Below are 26,561 nucleotides of genomic sequence, written 5' to 3' on the forward strand. Positions count from 1 at the left end.
TAATTTACATGAGGACTGTAAAAAACAAACAAAAAACAGGCCACAACTATAAATAATGTTCAACTGTATTTAAACAAATAATTTATTCATTTTAATGTTTGACTGTAAAATTCTACTACTTTTCACTGTTTCTAAATGAGCAAAAATGCTATTTGTCAGATATTTGCCGTCATTAAGGACTGAAAAACTATTTTTAAACAGTTATTTTGCGTATTTTGTGATTTAAATTGTGGAAAATGGATTACATTGACATGTTAACTGCCAAACCGCCGATGTTTTGGCTGGTACTTGTTTATGCACAGTTTTCACCAGCAATCAAAATGTGTCCACGTTTTGTTTTAATTAAAAAAAGAGAAGGCAAAAGATTAAAACTTAAACCTCTTAATTTTGCACAAAAGTTCGTATACAGTTTTCTTCATTGTAGTTGGTAAAGTAAGTTAAAGAAAAAACAACAAGTTAAGATCTCGCTTCTTTGTTGCAGTTTAACCCCAAAGAAACATCTTTTTATCCTCAGTGACTCAGACTTTTCTGAGGACATCATCATCTGTCAGTGTCCTGTTTCCATCCTCAGAGACTCCAGGAAGATGTTATCTGACAGGAGCCTTTAGCCTGATTTCTGCAGAGATACCAGGAGATGAAGATGTGTGATGCTCTGTGCAGAAGGGGTGTCGGTACCTGTTCTCCGCTGACTCCGTCCAGTCCGTCCTCTCCGTCTTCTCCCTGCAACATTGGAAAAGAAATGAGACTTTATCTGAGCCTGAATGCTTGTTAAAACCCACACAGAAGAGAACATTAAAGCAGAACTCACCCGGTTCCCCCGCAGACCTCGAGCGCCCTGCAGACACAAACACACAGCGTCAGCATCTCTGCTATCACATGATAACACTATAACATTACTACTACTAAAAATAATATAGTGTTGCTGTTGTACCTTCAGTCCTCTCTGTCCAGAACAGCCCTGGACACCCTGAGGTCCACTCGGTCCAGGACTTCCCCGATCGCCCTGCAGCAAAGTGAGCAGTGATGCTTTTAATTAGGGATGTCTGATCAAAGCACTTGTTAACTGATCAATACTGGCATGAAGGTAACAAGTGCTTTGTTTACGTCCGTTGTCACACAAATGTCATAAAGGGAGAGCACAATTTGTGAAGGGGACATTAGGAACATTAGTTTAGACAAATTTTCAAAGTTATCATTCAATGCATTATTGTTCAATAATGAAATTAACAACAAAGTAGAAAAAAGTCTCCCAAAAAGACATCAACAAGATAGAAAAGAAAAATGACAGTAAATGACACAAAATGAGACACAAAACGGCATGCGAAACAACAAAAGCGAGATTAAAAACGACAAAATGACAAAAACAAGACAAAACAACAAATTAAATGACAAAAGCAAGACACAAAATGTAATCAGAATGACAAACTAGATACAAACTGACAGAAATGAGATGAAACATCAAAAGCAAGACAAGGATAAAGTGACAAAAATGAGAAAACAAATGAAACGACAAAAGCAAGACACAAAATGAGGCACAAAACATAAAAACAACACAAATGAAATGACAAACAACAAAAGGGAGACACAAACCAACACAAATGAAAAGCAAAATGACACAAGAAGAGAAAACAAAAAGGAGACAACCACAAAAATGAGACAGAAAACATCAAAAACAAGACACAAAAATGATCAGATGCAGAAAAACAAAAATTACACAAAGTGATAAAAACGAGCGAAACAGACAAAAGTGAGACAAAACAACAACAAATAGGACAAAGAAACAACAATAAGAAGTCACAAAACAATACAAAATGAGACAAATCAAAAATGAGACGCAGATTAACAAAAATGAGACAAAACGACACGAATGAGACAGAGACACAAGTAAGACATGAAACGTTGAAAGCGAGACACACCAACACAACCAAAACACAAAATGACAAGATACAATAAATGCAAACATTCCACCTTTTCTATGCTTTTAAATAAAGTTGCATCTATTCGGCATGTCAGTTTGCAGTGATGAAAAACGGAGAAAAACAAAAAAATCTTCACAAAGATGATGCTGCTAACGGAAAATATTTGGGGTTTCAGCAGATTTAATAAGACACAGGCTGAGGAAATTATGTGAGTAACAGCTCTGCTATTTTATTTTGAAGGAGAGACCAACTGCTGGAGAGTTTTATCTATAAAAGAACGACTATAGATGCCTAAATTCATGTTATTATTAAGGAAATGCAGCTTTTATTGGAGTATATATGTATAAAAGGGAGGAAATAAAAACTCACAGAAACGCCCTCCTCTCCTGGGAAGCCGGGGTAACCCTTCTGTCCGGACACACCCTGATCACAAAAACACACACACACACAAAAAAAAAAAAAAAAAAAAAAAAAAAAACAGCTTCAGCGGCAGAAAATGAACCTTGACTATCAGCTTTCATGTTGTTGTTTGCTCTCATTTAAAATAATCTGTTGTAAAAATGTCCAGTGCAACTTTATTCATTAAATTCATACTGTCCAACCAATAAATGCTGATCTTTGTGTGTAATTTAACCCACAGAAACAGTCAAAAGTTTGGACACACCTTCTCCTTCTATGGTTTTTGTTTAATTGTAATTATTTTCTACATTGCAGAACAATACTGAAGACATCAGAATTATAAAAGAACGCATATGGAATTATGCAGTGAACAAGAAAGTGTTATACAAACCAGAATATGTTTTACAATTTCTAATCTTTAAAGGAGCCGCTATGCCATACGATGGATTACAACGGTAGTCAAACAGGGCTATCCACTGTGTACTAAGACATTTAGAAGGCCAGCAATTCTACAAACTGAATCTCGACAAGGCACACCTGTTAATTCAAAACCATTCCAGGTGACGACCGCATGAACCTGACAGAGAATGCCAAGAGTGTGCAAAGCTGTTGTCAAAGCAAAAGCGGGCTTTTGGTTGAAATCCTCCCTTGCAATCCTTTTGACATGGGTGATTTTGTTAGCCAAAATCAACCAGGCTAAAGGTTCCTCTAAGCAGGAAACATAAACTCATTAAACCTGAAACCACAGCAGCTGTGATGCTTCAGGATTAACAATTACACAAATACTCATCCTGCTTTTACGCAATTCATTGATGAGAGTTTTTACTTCCCCATATGCAACCCGCTTCACTCTGAATATCCACCACTGATAAGGCAGCCTGTTTACTTTCACTCCCTCTCAGCCTCTGACACATTTTCCTAAAAGTTTAAAGATACGCGTTTTATTTACCTTTGAGCCCGGCAGCCCCCGAGAGCCACGGATTCCTTCGTGTCCCGAACATTTGCACATGACGTTGCAGCATTCCCGGTCAGACACCGCGTCCTATAAGGCAGACGAGAGGTAAAAAACACGTGAAAATGATGCAGAATTTATTCTCTGATTATTTCTGTGGAGCTTATTAAGTTAAATCAAACTGTGAGAGAATTTTCTGTCATCATTGTCAACCAAATCCACATTTACATTCTCCGTTCAGCTCAGTTTAATACTGGTTTTGTTATTCATTTAACATCTAAAAGCTGTAGTTAGTGTCTTTTAAATTAATTTTAAATGTGTATTAATGTCTAGTGTAAAGAAATTAAAATGGCATGCCTTAGTTTGTTCCAAGATTTTCCTTTAGAAAGGCGTTTCCTGTTATTGACATGAAATGTTGATGAAAGCTTGTTTTTTTCTTTGCAAAGACAAAGTCACGATCTCTATCTGATCTGTGTTTTTGAAACACATAATTAGCATGTACTTTTGTAAAAACAGAAGAAAGCTGGGTGACATTTATAATAACTGCTGTTAAGTAACCAAAAATGTATAGTTTATTTCATTTTAGCTAATAGTTACTTTACTTAATGAAATGATAACAAATGTTTACTGCTAGTATTGTGATATTCTACGCAATTTCATCACTAGTTTGTCCAATATGAGATATTCTTTTCACATATTGTCTCATAGCTGATAACAGACAGTAAATCCTACAGTCTGATGGCATTATTGAACTACTAATGAACATAATCATTAGTTGTAACTTTATAACAGCAAATGAAACAATGTTTACAGATCATTCATAAACCAAATACCATCTGATCGGTAGAACAGCTGGTGGGTTTCTAAAGCATGCCGTCTTGATTTTGAAAGAAGATCACCAAAATGACACCATTTATCAGCCAGAAACCGTAAAAACAAGAACTGGTGGATTTTAAACTTTCAGATGATCCCTGACCTAATCATGTGTGATGTGCCATTTTATCAGAAACCTGACAGAAAGTCAGTTTAAAATCATAAAACTTAATCAAAATCATTTTATTCTACAAATTCAAACTGCTTGCAGTCACAGAGTTCACTGGTTCCGTGATTTCTTCTACCGTCAGCAGCTTTTTTCTTTCACAGGGAGAATAATCTGCATATTTTCTCCCGTCAACATTTCCCTCAGGGCTTCTCTCTGCTTTTCATTCCTACAATCGGACACGTCAGGACACGAAAACCTTTTTTTTCTGTGATTCTCATTCAGCTGAGACATGCATGTTTCTCACTTTCAGCTGTAATCTGTTGCAGAGAAAAGCCAAAAGTAAATATTTCTGATTTCACAGTTGACAAGCAGAGATTCCACCACATTAGATCAGTCATTCAGGAATTCAGTGATCCCTGCAGGATCGAAGTGTCTGGGTGTTTTAGACTGAAGCTCTGCAGATTTGACACTCTGATCTTTGGGCTTCCTTCTATTTAACCAAACGTTCATCACTAACACATGAAGCAGCAGCTGCACTTTGGCTCAGCAGCACTTTGAGGTGATTTCCAACATTTACATGTGCAAAAGAAAAAGAGTAAAAAGTAGCAATATCACACATTAATAACACTCAATAACAGATACAAGTGAGCTAATAAAATCAAAACGCTACATAATCATTTGCAGGAAAATGGTTTTTAACCTCTCAAACAAGGTGTTTTTTTCTTTGCTTCTGTCACATTTTTCCTCAGTGAGGGATAATTTTCACAGCAATATGAAGTCCTGCGCCTCTATGGAAACATTAAAACCATGAAGACACTTAGGTCTTTGATTATTGTACAGAAATGTAAAAACCTGGAATCAACATGTATACCATTTATACTGTCCTTCAATTTTGTCATTGAGTGTCTTGTTTTTCTCATTTTGTGTATTGTTTTTGTTGATTTCTGTCTTGTTTTTACCATTTTATTTACAACCATTTCCAAATTTACAACTACTACAAATCTTTTCACATCAGTAGAAGGATGTTTCACCGTGCTAAATGTATCTTCCAACAACTTGCTCCTCTGTATACCATTTTTAAAGCATGCTGCAATCACTTCATTGATCCAGTACGTTTGATTTTCCTCTCAGTCTTCCTTGTCGTCTCATCTCTCATCTGTAGAAACACTGAAAATTCTGTTTTTTTTTTTTTTATAGAACAACATTAAAGCCAACTGTCTATTTTTTACTATTTGTTTTTTGGGACTTGTAGAATTCAGTGATTTTGATATTATCACCATGTTAAGCTTGGACTTAGTTATTTTTCCTAATGGAAACTCAAACAAGGCTGAAAATCTGACATATCTTCCTGTTATTACCTCCGCCAAGGAGGTTATGTGACACCCGGGGTTTGTGTGTCTGTCTGTCTGTCTGTTAGCAAGATAACTCAAAAACGTCTGGGCAGATTCACATGAAATTTTGAGGGGATGTAGACTATGGTAAGAGGAAGAGCTGATTTAATTTTGTGGCAATTCGGAAAGGATCCTGGATTACTCTGAATTTTTTAGTATGTTTTAGTATGTGGTCCAAAATATGACAAAAACATCATAGGTTAATATGTCGTCCAACAAATTGGAGCAAGCTGTCCAGATAGCTCAACTGCTTAAGAAGGTGATTTGTAAACAGAACTGTGTCAGAGACACAGCTTCGATTCCAGCTCATGATTGTTTACTGCATGGGTTTCCTGTTTTCCTCTCTATCCTTGGCGGAGGTCTGCACTCTCTGAGTGCTTTTCTAGTTACAATTTGTAGCTGAAAAATGGTTTAAGTTTGGTGATCACTTTTAAAAGACAACATACCTTTCAAACCTGTCAGCAAGTTTTAGGATTCAGAGAGTTAATACATACGTCCTACTTCTGCATTTATCCATCTGGAAATGTTCAGGAAATTGGAAGCAAAATGAAAAATTACACAGTCATGGTGTTTGCTAGCAGTTTGTCTTATTTCATTTGATTCCAAAATAAACCAACCTACTTATAATTTTCTGTAAATAGAATTATGAGATAATAACTGAATATGTAAACTGGATGTTTGTGACTCTTCCAGTCACAGAAGCTTTCAGTGCAGCTGAAGTAAACAGAGCGTCTGTTTCATCAGTGAATAACTTACGATCTGTTTGAGGATGGTGCTGCCGATGCTTGGCATGCCGATGCTCAGAGGGAGTCTGTAGCCGAACCCTCGGCCGAACTCCACCATCTGCAGCTGGGCGGCATCACGAACTCCCTCCAGGGCCACAGTGAGCAGAGCGCTGACGCCTGCAGACCGAGCACAGCAAACATTAACCACAGACTGCTTTATTAAATGTTTGTTATTCAATTTTAATCACTGTTATGCAGATTATCTTTACAAAATCCCAAAATGAGTGTTTTCAGTCAGAAACTATTTAAACAGAGAAAATTATTACTTACTAATTAATTACTATTATTATTTAGTCTTGAAAATTAACCACATCTGAGATTTAAACTGTGATATTTCAGTCACTTTATTCTACTTATCTCATTTAAAAATTTGCCAGAAGCATTTGCTCTGACCAGATAAATACAAACAATTCGACCCATTTTGGTTCAACTGTGAGAATCATTTAACAAAAATTCAAAGAGTTTACAGCAGACACCACTTGTTTTTCCCAGTATTGACGACACTAACGACAATATCTAAGAACTAGTTCAGATAAAAGCCTGAAATGTTGCCTGTTATTTCTAATCATGTCATTGATTTACAACCTGAGATATTTGAAAAATAGTACAAATAGTTTCTGATTTTGGGTGAGTTAACTAGTTAAAAGAAAAACTCAGACGGTATTTGATATATCAAGCTAACATTTTTACAAATATCTTTATAAATAGCAATATTCAATATTACAAAAATTGCTCTAAAAATGTGATGAGTTGAGATGGACTGATTACCAGACTGTCGCAGCAGCTCCGATTCCTCCTCCAGCTTCATCACGTCTTCGTCGAGTCCGTCTGAGAAAATCAGCAGCACCTGATGGATGAGAAGGTCACATCACACTCCTCAATAAGTACTCAATAAGAAACTACATGTCATCACTTTATTTCCAAAGCGTACGGGGGAACAATGGTGTCATAATATTGTATTTTTATAGACTAGTGATGAAATTGATTAAAAGGTTTTGTGAATTATTAGTAATCAATACATAACCTGGCCGTTTGGACATCCTTTCTCTTCCACTAACACTTAAAAGACAAAATCAAGCTTTAGGCTCCAACTAATCTATATTTTCATTGTTGATTATTTTCCCAATCAACTGAGTAGTTGTTTGGTCTCAAACGTCCCAAGCCCAAGATGTCAAATGTCTTGTCCACAGTCCAAAGATTCAGAGACAGGATCAAATGCAAACATATTCAAAATTAACATAAAGAGATAAAACCACCTGTTGGACATTCAGACACACCAATGGATGCAAAATAAATGATAGAGGCTCAGTTTTCCTTGTACTAGACTAAAATCTTTCTTCAATGGAAGTCTTTAACGGTTGAAAGAGTATTTTATTGTGGCATCTCACCTTAACACCAGCTCCAGACTGGGCCTTGAACTTCTCGCCAAAGGACTTCAGCATGGCGGTGTTGAAGTAAGTGGGCTCCGTCAAACTCAGGGTCATGACCTTCTTTACGACGTCCTCGCTGTAGCCCTCTAAGTTGAAGTCGTACAGCGGTCGTCCGTCACGGCCCACCACTCGGTAGGCGATGTTGGTCCTGATGGGGTCGGTGCCGGTGCAGCACAGGCCCGGTACCGAGGAAACGTAATGGGCGATCTCCGGCAGGAAGGCCTGGAGTTTGTTGTGGCCGCTGATCAGCGTCTCACCAGGAAGTCCACGTCTTTGAGAAATGTCAAATCCCATGACGATGTCGATGCTGCAACCTGAAAGAAAGAAAAAGTTTTTGGGTTTTTTTCCCGCAGGTATAGATGCAGTGTAATATTGAAGACTGGAAAATGTTCCATTTTTCAACTTTAACTTCTTTTGAAAAGTGTACCGTTATATTTGCTTATTTTGTTAAATTACAGATATCCCATAAAAATCACAGAATAAACTCCAGATTTACAAGATGAACCACTTACAAACAACAACCACCACAAAATGGGCCAGAACTGTAAATAACATCCAATTTAACATAAGCTCATTGGTTGTCAGGTAAGTCTGACCCCCTAAAATACTGATATTAAAACTGTAATGCAGAGCACTGGAAAAATTTACATTTTTTTTTGCTGTACTTTTAAAAAATGTACTGCTATATTCCCCTGTTTTGTTAAATTACAGATAATACCTAATAATATAACATAAAAAAGAATCAATTTTTAAGATTAACTGTATTATTAAAAATCCAGAACAAAACTCTGGAACTTCCTAAATGGTAAATTGTTCTTTTACAATGTTTAACCATACATCTACAGTGTTTACTTTATTCACACTACACACAAAAAAACAACAAAAAAATGCAAGCAAAAAAATTTAATAGTTTTACACATATTTTAAAGACAAATTATGTATATTTATGACTTTAAAATGGTAGATTTCTTTAAACTAGGATTTATAGATGTTACTAGTTTTATTGAATTACAGATATGTAGTAAAATCAAAAGGCTTTAATTTATGTTGACCATAAAAAAAGATACTTGCCATTGTTTTCTTTACAGTTTTTGAAAATTACAGTATTTCAGTACTTCTTAGCCTAATTTTCTGACACCTCTGCTTCCTGATTTTCATTTTTTTGTGCATCATTTTTTACACTTTTTAACTCACCTTCGTCAGTCTCGCAGATGGTTTTGACCACCTTCTGCTTGATTCTCTCCAAGCTGCCAAAGTTCTCCACTGTGAACAGCCTCTCTGGTGTGCCGGTGATCTGCAGCAGCTCCAGATCGTGAATGTCTCCGATGCCGATGGCAAACACTTCAATCCCCATAGCTCTGAGGCGATCGGCAGCGTCTTCCACGTCGTCCTGCGATTCTCCGTCTGTGATCAGCACCAGGTTCTGGGAGATCCCAGCAGATCTGCGGCAGCCCCGAGACGCCTCAAAGTATTCCCTGATGGAATCCAGTGCAAGGCCGATTTTTGTTCCTCCGCCAAGCTGCCGCATATCGAGGATGTGCTGGGATATGGCCTGCTCAGCGTAGAACTGGTTGAGGTAGAACTCATTCTGGAATTTGCTGCTGAACTGGGCCAATCCAACACGAACCAAATCCTCGCTGACTTTAAAGCTCCTGATAAGTTCGGTGGTGAACTTCTTCATGACGGTATAGTCGGTTGAATTGATGCTGCCGGACTGATCGATCAGGAAAACCAGGTCAGCCTTCTGTTTCTGACAAACTGACAAAGCAAAGACATGATATTCATCCACATTACAATTAATAACTGTTATAAAATACAGAACAATTCCATCCATTTTTCTTCCTCCTTTTTAAAAGTCATGTCTCAGTGGAAGCAGACTAAATGACAACTTTTTCCAATATCTCAGCTGGCCTGGTGACAGGGCCCCTTCCTGAGGTGATATTCACTGACAACTTGGAATTCACTTCAAAGAATCACAGAGCCTCCTGAAGAACCATTTCTGAAACCATTACTTTTCTGAAAATGTACTTTTGAAAACAGCCTTGAATGTAGTTCTACAGAGACGGTTCCTGCAGCTGGAAACGTAGATGTTTGGTCTACCTTTAAAAGGTACAGTGAGAAAGAGCTTCATTGTTGTCTAATTTGCAAAAATGAACATTATTCTGTGTTGAAGGAGACTTGAAATTAATCATCAATACCATAAACTCATAAGGGAAATGCTTGCTAAAGTAACAGATTTAGGGAGAAGTAGGTTTATGTTTTCATCTATATAATCAACCAGAGGAGTTGCTCTCTGCAGTCTGAAAGAATGCAGCTTTAACTACGTCCATTTTTTTACATGCAGATTATGATGGGCTTTAAGGCTGTTAACCGTCCTGTTGTCCTCATCTACAGACATCAAAAAATATTGTTTCCTTGTCTGAAAAAATCCAAAAATTCAGCAAAAAAATTCACCAAATTTCTGAAAATTTGCAAAACCTTCAGGAAAAAAATTCCAATAACTCCTTTAAAGTTTCCCTTAAAAGTTTTATTTAAAAAAACAAAACAAATGTGGCAAGAAAATTCTTGCAAATATTTTTTAAAAAATGAGTAAAAATCTTCTAAAAAAATCCTAAAAATATCTAAAGTGATTACATATACATATCAGTAAAACTTCTAATACTTTCTTTAAGAACATTCTTTAAAAAAAATCAATTTTTCTGCGAATGTTCTTAAGGAACATTTTTAACATTTCATTCACCAAAAAATGTTCAAATATTTCCCAAAATGTTGACATCAGAAGTTTCACTGTGAAATATATATTTTTTTCCACATTTTCAAACCTCAAAATGCGTCAATTTTGACCCGCAGGACGACACGAAAGTTAAACACTGTACCTGGCTTGGTGGTCTTGCAGAGGACCTGAGTGATGTTCTTGTACAGAGTCTCCAGGGCTTCGAAATTGTCCACGTAGAAAACTTTGGATGTGTCGTAACCGGCCATGATCTGCAGCTGCGTCATATTAGCTCCTTCCACGCCGATACTGAAAACACTCACTCCGCTGTTTCGCAGCGCCACAGACGGCGCCACCAGACTGTTGCGGTCAGTAGCATCTCCGTCTGTGATCACCATGAGAATCTGCGGCACCTGCAGCGCTGCTCGACCGCCATGTTGAGCGTCAAAGAACTGCAGAGAGTACCCCAAAGCCTTTCCGGTGTAGGTGTCTCCATACGGGGACTTGAGGCCCGATATCGCTTTCAAAACCTCCTTCTTGGAGCTGTACTGGTTCAGAGTGAAGATAGATTTTGGGTCGTTGGAGTAGAGGATGACACCGAAGCGAGTCAGGTCTTTGCCGACGGTCGTTTGGTTCACCATCGACTCCATGAACTTTTGCATGTTTCTGAACTTCTGCAAGGTGATGCTTGTGGAGCCGTCCACAAGGAAAATAATGTCAGCTTTTTCTGTCTTCTTACAGTCTGCATGGAAATAAAAGGAAAAAACTGATCAGACACTGGGAACAAATCACAATAATCTGATTCAAAACTGTCTTATTTGGCACTCTGGCCTTGTTATGGTGTTTCTATTCCCCTCCACAGCTTTCTCCAAGTGGCTGTATTTGAGGACCAGATAATTATGCGTTAACATCAATACAATCAGATATTGTGACTTGTTTTGAAGGCTACAATTGTGATGTGAAGCACAGACAAAATCTGTTCTAGTGCTCCCTGTCCTCAGCAGTAATTTTCTGAAGAACAGATGTTGGAAAAGAGGGAGCCCTATTGTTACGACCCCTCCCTTTCTGCTCATGCAGGTGATCAGCTCCTGCAGGAACTGACAGAAAGGGAGGGTCGTTAGACTAATATGTGGCACCTGGTAGAGCTTTAGGTGGCTACAAAATCTCTCTCTCTCTCTCATTGGTGATTCCTTTTGCACTCAACACCAACACACACATCTTCACACACTACTGATGTAAACATTTGTCACACCTCATTCCTTTTGTCTTTAAGTACTTAAAATATATTAAAATATTGTGTTTGTATCTGAAAACCTGACTGGTCTCTCTTCCTTTGTCACATGCACTGAGCTGGTTTGTGACACTATAATCATATTCAGCCCTACAAAACCGAAAATCAAACCAAATTATCCAAGATTCCATTCAGGATTAGGCTTTGTTAAATGGCTACAGAGGAGTTGGTGTGTCCATGGACACTTCAACCAGGGGGCAGGAGACACTGAACACCCAGTTGCTTCCTAGTTGGAGGGTGTGAATTGGAGAAAAAAATGTGCAGCAATTTTGCCATCTAGGGACTATACAGTACCAACTACCTTCTAAGCAGTTTTGACATGCTGAGGTTCCAAGTTTTTTCTATTAAAATTAACTATCAGTGGAACATGTCTCTTTCATACATGAAGCAGCCTAAGCGGATTATATGTACACTATCAGAATACTTTTTGGAACAAATCAAATGCAAATAGAACCTTAATCCTAAAAACTCACTGTTCGGAATAAAAAAAAAAAAAAAAAAAGATATGTTGATTAGACACACATTTGTAATATATTACAAACATAATCCAGCAGAAAATACATTTCCCCCATTGGATTTGAGAATGCAGTTTAGGAGCATAATTTTGTGGAGACTGGGTGGTCATTGAACAGATTTCCAATTCTTCACAAGGTTTAAAATAAAAATGCAGATTGTACACTAAGAAACCCTTTGGTTTAAATGTGTTTTTTCTGTGACATGTGAGTGAACGTGTTAAAGAAAACCAACATGTTTTTGTTGCCCCTCTGTGTTTGAGGATAGTCCTCACGTCCTCTCACCTCTCTCTGGATCACACAGCTCCAGGGCCACTTGACTCTCCAGGTCCTTCAGAGCGTCAAAGTCCCTCTCATCGTACATCCTGTCCAGGGACCCGCTGATCTCCAGCAGCTGGGTGGTGTTGGCATCCACCACTCCGATGGCGTAGACCAAAACTCCCTTGGCTCTCAGAGCTGCAGCGGGGCGTTTGACTTCGTCCTGGGCCTCTCCGTCTGTTATCACCACCAGTCTCTGCCGCAGGTCTGGACGTCCTCCTCTGGAGGCATCAAAGTACTGAGACACGAATGTGATGGCTTCTCCTGTGTGCGTTCCTCCACCTATCTGCTGCATATTGTCGATAGCTCTCGACATTTCCTCCTTGCTGTAGAAGCGGTTGAGAGGAAACTCGAGTTTCTGGACGGTGCTGAATTGCATGACTCCGACATGCACCTCGTTTCGGCCGATGAAAGACTTCCTGATGACAGATTTCATGAAGTCTTTCATCTTGTCGTAGTCTTGTGATTCGATGCTCGTTGAGCTGTCGATCAGGAACAGGACGTCACCTGGTATGTCTTTGCAGGCTGTGGACACAGAGCACAGACATGTTAGCAACAGTTTACTGCTTTCTTTGTCTAGGAGGACAGAGTTCTAATTCAAGGGGATTAATAGCGGAAATGCAAAATTGATCAATTGCGGACATCCACATTGAGTCAGATTTGTGGCTCTTGTGAAGCGCTGGTGAGTATTAGAGCCTCTCTGCAGGGTGGCTCTGCAATCAGCGTCTACAGTTCATTTTCATCCATAAGACACTAAAACTACTTTTTGGCACCAAAATGACATTTCAGGCACGAAAAGTAATTTTTAGGCAACAAACCTGTTTGGTTAGGTTTAGACACTAAAACCAATTCTAAGGTTCCAAAACTAGTTTTTAGGCACCAAACTGACTTGTAAGGCAACAAAACAACTTTAAGTACGCTTTCAAAGGCACGAAAACTACTGTTTAGGCACCAAAATGACTTTTAATTCATCATATGCATTTAAAAGACAATAAAATTACTTTTTAGGCTGGAAGAGCTTCTTTTTTGCATCAAAACTATTTGGTAAAGTTTTGGCACCAAAACTATTGTTGAGGCACTAAAACTAGTTCAAAGGAAATAAACGAATTATAAGGCACTAAAGTGGAAACAAAACAAGTTTCAATGACATTTAAACTGCTTTCAAACAGCAAAAACAGCAAAAAAGAAGTGGTTTAATGGCATAAAAATACTTTTCAGATGTGAAAAACAGGTCAAGGTTTCTCTAGGCAACAAAATTACATCCAAAAGCATAAAATTATTATTGTTTCTTTTTTTACACATTAAAACTACTGGGTTAAGTTTAGGCAACAAAACTATTTTTAAGGAACCTAAGCTAGCTATAAAGTAGCATTTTTAAGGATGTAAAACAACCTTTTTTAAATTTCCAACTAGATCTCCACATTTGTTTTATTTTTATCCTTGTATTTATCATAGGAAACCAGTGAATTCCGCAATTTCTCTTTTTCAAATTATTGTAACATTTACAGGTTTGATCCAAATCTACATTGCAGTTATGTAAAAACACTGCTTGCCGCCATTCACTGCCACATACAGCACATGGTAAAGATGCATTTTTAACTACTGTCTGTTTTGTTTTTTTCTTACCGTCTTGGGAGCAGATGTCTGTGATGATGTCGTCCTTGATGGGCTTCAGGGCGTCAAAGTTGTTGACAAAGAACGTCCTCTTCGGGTCACCAGAAATCTCTCGCAGCTCTTTCATGTCTGCCTGCTTCACTCCGATGGAGTAGACGATGACACCCTGCGATCTCAGCTTCTCTGCTGGAGCCTTGACCTCGTCGGAGGATTTCCCGTCAGTGATGACTACCAGGTACTCCGGCACTTTGTGACCACGAGACGCCATTGCTCTGTCAAAGCATGGACCCATGAACTCCAGTGCTCGCCCCGTTTCTGTGCCGCCTCCTATCTGCCTGATTTCCTCCACAGCCTTCTCCAGGGACTTCGCGTCCGAGTAGGTCGTCAGGTCGAATTCTAAATTTGGAGAATCTGCGTATTTTGTGACCCCCATGCGAATATGTTGTGGGCCGATACGGAAGGTGTGCAGAAACTCGATGATGAACTTTTTCATGTCCTGGAAGTCGGTGGGGTGAATGCTTCCTGAGTGGTCAATGAGGAAGAAGATGTCTGCTTCATCTGTTTGTACACAACCTGGAATGAAAGAGAAACACGAGTTCTGTCTCAAGTAATTCACTAAATGTTCTAGACAGTCCAACCCTCTGAACTCTGAAACCCACCATTGATTTTAAAGGCATGTTATTTGTTTTAAAAAATTTTGAATCACCAAACAACAACAACAACCAGAAACTGCAAAAACGCAAAGAATAGTTGCATTTTCATCTCTCTTTGAACTGGAAAACTTAACCAAACCTGAGCTCAAAACTGATATTTCATCAAACAGCTATGGGCACTTAAGAAAATGTAGGATGTGGTGATTACAATTATTTTTAATTAAATTTCAAAAGTCATCAAATTGAATAAAATGTGTTTTAAAATGATTCCAAATTTGTGCAACGTTACAGAAACTTGGTAAAAAAAAAATACTCAAACGTCCAAAATGACTTGACATTTGTGAAAAAGTGGATAAATGACAAAAATTTGTTTAAAATGACTCCAAATTCCCCAAAATTATTGGAATTTTTTTTCATGAAATAACAGAAAAGTGTGCATACAATTGTGTAAACTTTTATAAAAATCTAAGAAATTATAAGAATTAGACAAATCTACTGAAGGAATTTTCGAAAAGCTTGTCAAAAATGACTAAAAACTCTGAATGACTTGAAATTTGTTCAAAATTACAAAAAAGCTTGCATAACGTTGTTTAAAATCAATTAAAAAAAAACCCATCTACAATATGACAAGAATTGGACCGACCCACTCAAAAATTTCCAAAAATGACTTGAAAAAGGTCTACAATGCCAGTAATAATTAAATTAAAACTTTTTTTATTTGTGTCATTCTAACTGTGTAATTTCTCAATTCTCTCGCTTACTAGTCAGGGTTGTGCCGTTTCCATAGAGGTACCAAACCTTACATTGCCGTGAAAAATGAGCCCACAGTTAGTACAGATGTAACAGGAGCAAAAAACAACCAGAAACTGCTCAGAGGATTTAAACATGTATAACTGGAGAGAAATATAAAAGGAATGTTGGTTCAAACCTTCTTTGATGCCGGTTCTTCTGGTGTTGACTGAGACCGCCTGTCGAATGATGTTGTAGCACAGGATTTTCTGCAGACTCTGCTCCATGGACTTCAGCTTGGCAAAAGTGTCCACGATGAACACGTGTTTATTGGGCGGATGCGACGCCATCTCCACCAGTTGGACCTTGTTGGCGTCTTTGACACCTACAGAGTAAATGGTGACTCCAGCACGACGGAGATCAGTAGCCGGTTGGCTGACGTTGTCCTGTGACTCTCCGTCCGTGATGACCACCGCCACCTGCTGGATGCCCTTGTCCTTCCTGCTGCCTCGCTCCTTGATGAAGACGCTCTCGAGGGCGAACTTCAGGGCAGCTCCGGTGTTGGTTCCGCCGCCGTGGTATGGCAGGATTTTGATGAACTTGAGCAGTTCGTCCTTGTTGTTGAAGGTGTTGAGGTAGACCTGCGCCGTGGGCCGGTCGTTGTACATCACGATGCCCACCCGGACTCTGGTCTGATTGATCTCAAGGCGGCTGACAATCGAGTGCAGGAACGCACGAACCAGCTGGAAGTTGGCGACTCCGATGCTTCCAGACTCATCGACGATGAAGACTATGTCAGCAAATTTGGCAGCTTTGCAATCTATGGACAGAAAATCATTGATTCAAACTCAACATCAACCCATTCAGACACCTTTATGATGAAGGACTAAGTGACATTAGGATTTTTTTATTTATTTCTTTGTCAGTGTTGCTGCCTTTCAAGCTGGAAGACAACATTCATTCACACGTTTTACTGCATGACAGCTTTAAATTCAGGCGTAGGACATCAGGTTCACAATCCGCTCAGTCAAGATAAAGTGCAGAATTTTTGCATAACGTTTAAGAGCAATTTAATGAAATTACGGATAACCACTAAAATGAAAGAAAATGGTAAATTACATGTTAACCAAAAAAAACTGTAAATAATATCCAAAAGTTATTTTTTATGAACAATTATTTGTTCTATACAATGTCTGACAGAAAAATTACGCAATTTTACTTACTGTATTTATGTAAGCAAAAAATATTTGTATAGAGATTAAATAGTCTCGAATTATCAGTGAGTTGCAATTAAACAGAAAAAACCTACACTGTCACGTAAAGTTCCATTTTTGAGCACATTAACAAAATAATTGGTGATGCGAAGTCAACAAGGGAAATTTTAGGAAAAATCTAAAGTGGGTTTTAATCGTTTATAATCTCCGTTTCTAAAGTCTACAAACTGTGGTCCAAAAATGAAGAATATGCCCACATGAAAAAAGTTTTGTATTGTTACATTTTGAAGCTCCAGAACTGGACTAATATTTTAATTTCTGTGGTAAAACTGGTCATACCTGCTCAATCCTAGATAAAACATTATTTTTTTCCTTTTTGTGGTCAAGTATTTCATATTAAAAGTATTCCATATGTTGTCTTACACTGTAAATTTCCCTGCTACGGGATCAATACAGGTTTTTATCTATCCATCTAATTTTGTATTATTGTGACAGTACAGTTACATAGGTGGTTTGAAAATATCACTATTTGACTTCTGAACTCAATTTTTTTTTCCCCAGTGGGACTTTCAATGATGGCTTTAATTTATTCTCATATTTCAAAACACTTGTACCAGAGATTTACCAAAATTGTCCAATACTGAGATCCTGAATCAACGACATGATGAGAAATAACGGTGAAAATGACCCACTGACCCAACTGCAGAAAGTGGGTCAATGGGCCTTTAATTAAAAAAAACAGTACTCCAAAAATTATTTGATATATCATTCTAAAATGACTAGAGCTTATGATGGCTCCATATAATTTGAGATTGAATGACCCATGCTGCACTGCAAGGCTCCTACACAGACAAGGAATGGGAAGCAGTGAACTGGTTTTCTAGGAGGACAGGTAAATGATTGGGATAGAACCAAAGGCAACAAAGAGATCAAACTAGTCAATCGTCTTTCAGGAAGACATACAGTAGTTCAATAATAGAAGAGTTTAGCAATAGTAATATTTGGGAATGAGGTGCCCATAATATAATAACGAAAGTAAAATTCAGGCTCTCTCACCTCCAGACAGCGTGGCGTTTTCCACCGCTGTCTCAACAATGCTCCTCAGTGTAGGCACTGCATTGCTGATGGACGGGTAGCTATACGGCGCCGTGGAGATCAGACGGATTTCATTCATTGAGGCACCGAGGCTCATCCCCACCACAGTTACACCTTCTGCTTTGATCAGACGGGACTGTTTGTACACCTCATCATCTGAGTCCTTCCCGCTAAGAACCACCAGGTACTGTCGGTAGCCCTGGTCCGCCCGGCTCCCGGCAGCGCTGGTGAAGAAGTTAGTGCTGGCATACTGCAGGGCGGCACCCAGGTTACGAGGCTCATTGGTCTGAAGCCGGCGCTGGCGGAAGCGTTTGACTGCGCCCTGTATCTCGTCTTTGCTTTGGAAGGCGTTAAGCAGAAACTCCACCCTGGTGTCCTGACCGTACTGGGCCAGTCCGAGGTGGTGGGCCGAGGCTCCGAAGTTCAGCTGATTGGTGAGTCGGACGAGGATGCTCCGGATCTGCTGGAAATCACTCTGAGAGATGCCACTGTCCACCAGGAAGAAAATGTCGGCAAACTTTTCTGCCAAGGCTGAAAGAAATTTTTAAAAAATGGTAGTAAGTTCAGCTGTCACAGTGGAAAACTATAGGTCAAAACTTAGAAGAATTTCTGAACAGTTTGAAACTCAAAACCTGCTGGTCTGTTTAAAAGGCATGTTTTCCTTTTTTTTTTTCCCCCTTAAATCACCAAATATCAGCCAAACTGTAAAAACAGAGAAAATCCTTTGAACAACTCCTCTGTGACACGTGGCTCCGAATTAAAACTTCACCAAATCTGAGCGGAAAATCATAACATTTCATCAAGATTGCTTTATCCTACATGTCGTATCTAAAAATTCACCAAGTTTGAACCGAGTCCGTTCACTCCTCTGACCAATCAAAAGTTTTCAGCTGAACTGCAGGCAGTGTTTCCACAGCAGAGAGAGGATGGACATTTTCTGAAAATGTGAATAGTAAAATATCGTGTAGAAAGTACAAACACTCAAGACATAGCTCTTTACGGCACAAAACTACAGGTGAATTACACGTTCCCAGAATTGGTATGTTTAAATTTGCAAAAGAGGCATTATCTTGTTAAACATGCACACATTTGCATGAATAAATCAACCACTTCATGATAAGACTTATGAGGGATTCATTAAAGGATTAATTTACTTTGAGCAGAATTATCACAAGTGTGAACCAAAAAGGCTTCAGATTGACCCCAACACTGATGTCAGCATTTGATTAACCCGACTAATTAACCCTCTGAAGCCCAAAACCTGTCGGAGGGTTTGAAAGATGTTATCTTTTAATAAAAACATGCCAAAATGATTGCATTTACCAGCCAGTAACTGCAAATACATCAGATTTTTTACTTTCAGATGATCATATTTCTTCAAAATGACTATTTCAAAAAATTTCATTTACAAGTTTGTCAAAAATGGCAATGACTCAGTTTAAGCTAACAGACACATGACTAAATTCAGGGAGTTTTCAGCAAGTAAACCGTTCATAATCTTTAGTTTAAGGAGCCTCCACTTTCCCCAGTGTTTGTAACATCTATGGGCTCTTGGGAAAATGTTGGACAGTCCAGTTTTCCAGAAGAAATTCAGCTGCCTGGAATTAAAATGACTGAATTCCCAACAATAAAAATGTCCCAAAATGATTAAATTTGCACAAAATGACAAAACGTGTACAAATCTACTAAACAAATTGCCTGAAATAAATTGAAATATGTCCAAAACAGTGAAAGTAACTGGAAAAATGTCAACACTGAATTGAAATGTATCTGAAATGAGGATGATAAACACCAATAATCAAAAGAATTAAAACTTTCAGTTTTCTTTCATTATATCTGTCAATCTGCCCAAAATACATTTGTGTTCTCTCTCATTCTACTTACAAACACTATTCCTAAATCAGAATTATAAGCCATTCTAATCATTTTATTTGAAGATATTTGTAAATGATTTACAATAAGCTGGAAACCCAAGCAACCAACTTACTAAAACAAGACAGCAGACCTTATATGGACCCTAAAACTGAACGTTTTAATGCCTCGTGTTTGAAATAAGGTTACAGCTTCTGTGAAAACTCCAGTTCCTACGCTAAACTTCTACAACAGCTGGTTTAACGCTATTCATCCTTGTTTTCCAAACATCTTCCATCTCTTAATGTTGCTTATTTTGGCAGTGCTGTATTAGTGGAACCAGAGGCTGTGACATTAATCAGTACACCATGCTGTCTGCAGGCTCAAAGCTTTTCAAATGAGGAAAAGGAGCAGCTTTTACCAAGTGTACCAAGTCAGCTCTGGGTTCATGTCAGCGTTACATTGAGTTAAAACACTCCAGAGACAGAGGTACCATTAGACTCTTAGATCAGCAGGAAACAAATCCGGACAAGCGAGAAATATACATTTTTGCATTTTAAATGTGTAAAAAAAATTCAAGCTGAAGAGTTTGATGTTGCCCTTTTACTCTCACCTGGTCTAAAGTCTGACTTCAGAGATTTGATTTACGGAAACCTAGAATAAGCAGAATTCTGATTTCTATCTATGAGAATGTGATCCATTATGGCACAAAAATACTGCCACTGCCACCTGCCGATGCAAAATCTGATTAACCAAAAGTGTCAAATACAAAATACTAATGTGAATTTGCAAATACATACAGTAAGAAAGATTTAATGCAATATAATGTCAGCTAGCACACATTTAAGATCTGTCATTTTACTTAAAAGAGCCCATAATCTTCACATTTTACAGATTTATTTGGACTTGGTTAGTTTGAATGAAATTAAAAAAAACAAAACAAAAACAAAACAGCTAAACTGGAACCAAAAAGCAGAATCTGGTTTCTTTAATCCATGCAAGGAACATGAAGTTGGAGTACCACTGCCTCCCTGTTTTTGACAAGACAAAACAAGATATTTTTCATCTTGGATGAAATGCCTGTCGTCATGGTGACCATCTCCACTGATCAGTTAATACATTTTTGATAGTATTAATGGTGATTAAATGAATTATCAACATTCCTAAGTAAAAAGTGTTGAAAGCAGCTATTTTCTTCCTCTTGAAGCTCACCTTGCCTTTGGTCCTCCATGGAGATGCACACAGTCTGCAGCAGACCATCCGTCAACCTCTGCAGAGCCTGGTAGTTGTCGATGGTGAACATAAAGCGCTGTGAAGGCCGGTTGGCAATGTCCATCAGCTCCGTTGGGTTGGCCTTTCCCACCCCGATAGCAAACACGATGACCCCGCGCTGCCTCAGACGTACAGCCGGTGCGGCCACATCGTCAGCGGAGTCGCCGTCTGTGATGACCACGGCGATCTGAGGCACTCGCTGATTGATCCGGCTGCCTGCGTCCTCTGTGAAGTACTGGTTCAGGAGGAAGTCGATGGCCTCGCCGGTCTCCGTGCCTCCTGTCCGGTACTGAAATGTGTCCACTGCGGTCAACAAGGACTGTTTGTCCATGTGGTCATTCAATAGGAACTCCTGGTAGGGCTCATCGCTGTACTGAGCAACGCCGACACGAACTTTGTCGGCACCGATGTCGAGGCCTGAGACGACACTGCGGAGGAACTGCCTAATTTCATTGAAGTTAGAGATGCCAATGCTCGAGGAACCGTCAATCAGGAAGACGATGTCGGCCACGTTGGCTTTGGCACATTCTGGAAAGGAGGGAGAAGAAAGTCAATATGTAAAGGAATATTTTAATGACTGTGTGTTTGTGAATCCCAAAGAACATAAGCAAACCTTTAGGCACAAAATGTGAGAATGTCTAATGCTAAAAAAAAAATGTATATTCAAGTCTGTAACTCAACACAGTTGATCAGATTTTCGAATATGAAAATCATATATGATATATTTTGATCTTGTTTTCTTCACACTCTAATCTTCAGTGTGAAAACATAAAAATTAAAGTTCCAGTGACAATGGAGGGTAAGGTCATGCTCAATCGATCAGTTCTTCCCATCCTTCAAGTACATAGGAGTGGAAATTTCATGCTTTTTATTTACCTTTTCCATAATTTCTGAGCATCATAACCTCATGAGCACAGAAGACAGACACAAAGAACTTCCAGGGATGTAAACACATTGTTAAAAACTGCAACCAAGTAAGTTTTACATTAACTCTAGGTGTGTCACAATCTAAAGACTAAATCAGGTTTTGTTCATGTTTTTTATGACAACCTTTAAGCGTCAATGTCATGAGAGATATCATCGAAACTGCATAGGTTTGTTTATGACATGAAGTCAGAGAAACAAATATTAGTATAATCCAAAGAAAACTTGAAGTGCATTTTGGGTAAACTTTGAAGACTCATAACAGCATGTGCAACAGGTGGTTGATCAGAGCACGTTACAGCAAATGAAAGGCCTCATTTTTTTTATACCTACATTTAATACCACTGTCTAAATATTGTTAAAATATTGGTGTATATTCCCTGTAAAATGTGAGATTGTATTTCCTGCTGGAATCTAAACCTCAATATTTCCTACATCGTCATTTTTGAGCCTCATAGAAAAGTCTAGCGTTGGATACCAAGATTAAACATCACCATGGTTATTCACAATCTGAGGAACTGACCACTATCAGAGGCAAATCAAACAAATGCATAAAGAGCTGATTCTGAGGAGGTTTGGTTTCCAGCAGCAGGTGACGTCTTTAACAGGCATCACAGCATTATAAACAGGATTGTTATCCTTTAGACGGCACAGGTCATTACACCATACTCTGGACTCTGCAACCCGAACAACAGGTGAATAATTCACACATTCCTGTAGCGCACACTGTGAATAGTACTCTTTTATCACTTGTATAATTCCCTGGATGGGCCACACTTGCTGGTGATTTGTCTTGTAATGCTTATGTATGTGAAAATTTCTTTGGAAATCATCTAAAATACTCTGTGCAACATTCTGCTCTGGTGTCGTCATGCCTCAGATCACTTCCTCTGTCTGTCGTTACCTTGTGACAGCTGCAGGAGCTGTCGTTTGGCCTCCTCTACAGTCGTGCACAGTGTCTGGACAATGCTCTGAGAAATCCCCTGCAGAGCGGCAAAGTCTGACACGCTGTACACGTGCTGACTGTGTGGCTCGTTGGCGATCTCCTTCAGCTGATCTTCGTCTGCATCTTTGATACCAATGGCGTACAAGACGATGCCTCTCCTCCTCAGCTCCTCGGCGTTGAACTCCACCGTGTCTTGAGATTTTCCGTCGGTGATCACCACGGCGATCTGCGGCACCTTCTGTCCAGCCCGGCTCCCGGCGGCCTCCACAAAGTGGTTCCTCAGCATGAAGTCCAGGCCTTTGCCGGTGTTAGTGCCACCGCCCAAGTACGGCAGCCTGCTGATGAAGTTCAGGATGTCCTCCTTGTTCTGGAAGGTGTTGAGCAGGAACTCAGTGCGTGGGTCGGTGCTGTACTGCACCAAGCCGATGCGGACGTGATCGGGGCCAACGTCGAAGCTGTTCACCAGTGTATAGAGGAACTGGCGGATCTGCTCGAAGTTCTCCGTGCCGATGCTCCACGAGCCGTCCACCATGAACACGATGTCGGCCACGGCCTCTTGTGTGCACACTAAGAGAGGAGGTTCATGGAGATGTGCTCATACGACCCGAGCAGAGGTTTGTTCTGAGAAAGCGTGGCAGCCAGAGGTGAAGCAGCAAGACTTACAGATACAGGAGGCGGGTCGCTCGAGTTGTGTGAAAGCCAGAAGAAGAAATGTGCAGCTGGTTGGCAGCTTATAGACAGTTTGTGATTTTTAAAGGCATCTTCAGTGTGAGGAAAATGAAAGAGTTGTGGTGTTCATCTCCTGCAGAGAGCGTTGGTCCAACCTTACCTGTTGCTTAACCTCATCTCATACAAACCTGTCATTTAATGTCCCAGCTGCATTAACATTTTCACCTCACTGTTAAGTTCCTTGTCTTAAATATTTTCTAGGAAAGCCTCAAAATGAATACACTTCTGTGTTTCCTAGTTGCAATACAGTAAAATTATCCTGACAGCACAATGAACGCCCTGAACTTCAGTTTCTTTTGTTGACATTTTCGATATTGCATTAATACTTTTGGAGATTTATCTAAAACTTTTTCAGTATTTTTGGAACATTTCAAAATGTCTTGTCATTATTTATAACATTATTCAAGAATAACACTTAATGTATTTATCCAGAGTCCATGTTTCTTTTATGAGAAATGAATGCAAATTAGTGCATCTTTAGAAGTATAATTCCTACTTTGCATACTGACACATGAAACATGACATTTCTGAAAATGTGTAATACAAAAATAACTTATTGTAATAAGTAAACTGAGGACGTTTCACGGTGACATCTGTTAGTTCACATGTAGTGTGCTACTTTAAAGGAATGTTACTCTATTAATCTAAATTCTGAGTATTTTGAAAAGCCTCCATAGACTTTTTAGCACAGTGCTTAGACTTTAATATGAGTTTCAGTGTTAATACAATCTGATCATAGCTGTACTAGAGAGAAAGCTTCAGTTTTCTTTATTTTGAGTACAAAAAACACAAAATCTAATAATGAGATTACGGAATCTCTTTATACTGTGAGATGAAGGAAAATGTATGCAGTGAGGCAGCAGTGACTAAAGCAGGTTTAACTTCTATTCTGTGCTCTCGTTAACCCATCATACTGATGTGCTGAGCAGCAAACATTCCTGTGCAGGTTAGTAACGGCGCTCTTCACATGTTTACAGTGAAAACACATCTGCTCTGTGAGGAACAGTGTGAGTACAGTGTGTGCCTACATGCATTTCTGTGTACATAAATTGATTTTACAGATGTTTTGGGCTCGATGTAACGCTGAACCATGGGCACGTTCGCCTCTCTACATAATCATACCCACCTGTCCTCTGAGCGGCGTTGCCATAGAAACACGCTGCAGCAACGAGGCAGAGCAGAAGACTCCGCCTCCCCTCCATGATGGGATGGCTCTCGGGTTACTTCCTTCCTGCAACACAAAGGCAACCATAAATCCAAAGAAACAATCTGTTCAACATCTGGAGGGAGCTTTGTTCCTGCAACTCACGCTAGCCATGAATCCAGACACGCCCCCCATCACTCTGAATCACTGAACCTTAAAACTTTTGGTTTTTCCCAAGAATAAGAACTCATGTGGGGTTACACAACAAGTTACACAGTAAAGAATGACATTTTGAGAAAGTACCACATTAAAAGAGGGATATTTCATATGAAATCATAAATTTTTAGAACAGTCTCCATCCAACCTTCTGATTTGCTTGAAACTTTTCAACTATAAATTATTGCGTTTAAAAATTACATCTGTATATCAAACATTTTCTCCAGCAACATTTTCTAAAAAAAAAAATTTTCAATCTTTCAATCGAGATATTATAATAGAATCCCTTTATTCTACGTGCCTCATTTAAATTTTTGCCCAAAAAACTTGATCAATAGTCACCTGACGAAAAATGTGAGTTTTTGGCTGAACTGCAGGTCATGTTTTGAAGGGCAGAGAACACAATGGAAACCAATTACAAATGGCCACAGTAGAGTCACGTTTTTTTTTTCTTCCTCAAGTACTGGTAACCTGGTCACTTTAGGACACTTTAAATAAATGTATTTCTAGATCTATGCTGGCGTTTTCAACGTGAGACTTTCTTGGACAATTCATAGTTATTGTTTAATCTGCAGGATTAGATTTGTTTAGCAATATTATCCAAGAACACAAGCTCGAACTAGAAAGGCTTCAGTTACCTACATGAACCCCAAAACCTATTAGCCTGTTAGACAGGTTCAAGGACAGCCGTTGTCATGGTCTTGCAACCAAAAAAAGCTGCGATAAATTTCTGACAGTGTCAGAAATTTGTGGTGATCATCTCACAAGGACTGCTGCCGTGACCTACGACTAACTAACCAATAGAGACACAGTATGAAATGACGTACTGATCAGCGCAGCCCTGCTCTAAACTCAAATAGCTGATTTGCGGCGACAATGGCAAAATGCATCAAAACAAGTATGTGGGATTAAAACAAAGAAGACAGCCTAATAGAGTTGTGGCATCAGAAGCCTTTTTGACGTGTCCTCCAACTCGTATTCCAACCAGACAAAAAAGGATGAAGTATGGCAGGATATAGCAGCTCCCAGGTTAGTAACCTAACATTAGCAGCTAGCAAACACACACATATCGCTGTAAATAATGGCCACAGCACTTAGTTTATGGTATTAATGTTTATTTTTCATGGATGGACGCCACACACTTATGACGTTTAATTCTTGCGGATTCTCATCGTAGGCTGCGATTCAGCTTGTTTTCATTGTACAATCTGTACAGAGCAAATTTCACGTTGTGCCCAAAGATTAGAAAACTCATATCGTACAGTGTAGCAAGCTGTGAACTTACAAGATTGCTAAAATCGCATAGTGTGTAGAGGCCTTAAGTGTGACCAACAGTAACATGGCAAAAATTCAGATACCTCAGATGAACTGCAGGCAGTGTAAGAGAACAGAAACAAATCTGAAACATAAATAGTGAAATATCTATAGTACATAGAGCCACCATTCCTTTTCCGATGTTGGTGAATGAAGACATTTCTGGGT

The 26,561-nt window shown here is 39.0% G+C and overlaps 1 protein-coding gene across 1 annotated transcript in view; it reads right to left on the bottom strand.

Annotated features, from left to right (window-relative positions):
* The window catches only part of col6a4a (collagen, type VI, alpha 4a), an 89,042-nt gene that overhangs the window by 36,849 nt on the left and 25,632 nt on the right, over positions 1–26,561 (bottom strand). The window contains exons 3-19 of the mRNA XM_051956925.1: positions 24,846–24,950; positions 22,949–23,557; positions 21,061–21,648; positions 17,959–18,528; positions 15,888–16,508; positions 14,319–14,879; positions 12,660–13,217; positions 10,735–11,313; positions 9,053–9,616; positions 7,817–8,172; positions 7,197–7,275; positions 6,400–6,545; positions 3,268–3,360; positions 2,289–2,342; positions 932–1,003; positions 809–835; positions 676–720 (exon numbers count right to left, since the gene is read on the bottom strand). Of these exons, the coding sequence (XP_051812885.1) occupies positions 676–720; positions 809–835; positions 932–1,003; positions 2,289–2,342; positions 3,268–3,360; positions 6,400–6,545; positions 7,197–7,275; positions 7,817–8,172; positions 9,053–9,616; positions 10,735–11,313; positions 12,660–13,217; positions 14,319–14,879; positions 15,888–16,508; positions 17,959–18,528; positions 21,061–21,648; positions 22,949–23,557; positions 24,846–24,921 (5,598 nt within the window). The 5' untranslated portion in view covers positions 24,922–24,950. The remainder of the gene's footprint in view (positions 1–675; positions 721–808; positions 836–931; positions 1,004–2,288; positions 2,343–3,267; positions 3,361–6,399; positions 6,546–7,196; positions 7,276–7,816; positions 8,173–9,052; positions 9,617–10,734; positions 11,314–12,659; positions 13,218–14,318; positions 14,880–15,887; positions 16,509–17,958; positions 18,529–21,060; positions 21,649–22,948; positions 23,558–24,845; positions 24,951–26,561) is intronic.

This window comes from Acanthochromis polyacanthus, chromosome 12 (genome assembly GCF_021347895.1).
Source record: "Acanthochromis polyacanthus isolate Apoly-LR-REF ecotype Palm Island chromosome 12, KAUST_Apoly_ChrSc, whole genome shotgun sequence".
NCBI lineage: Eukaryota > Metazoa > Chordata > Actinopteri > Pomacentridae > Acanthochromis > Acanthochromis polyacanthus.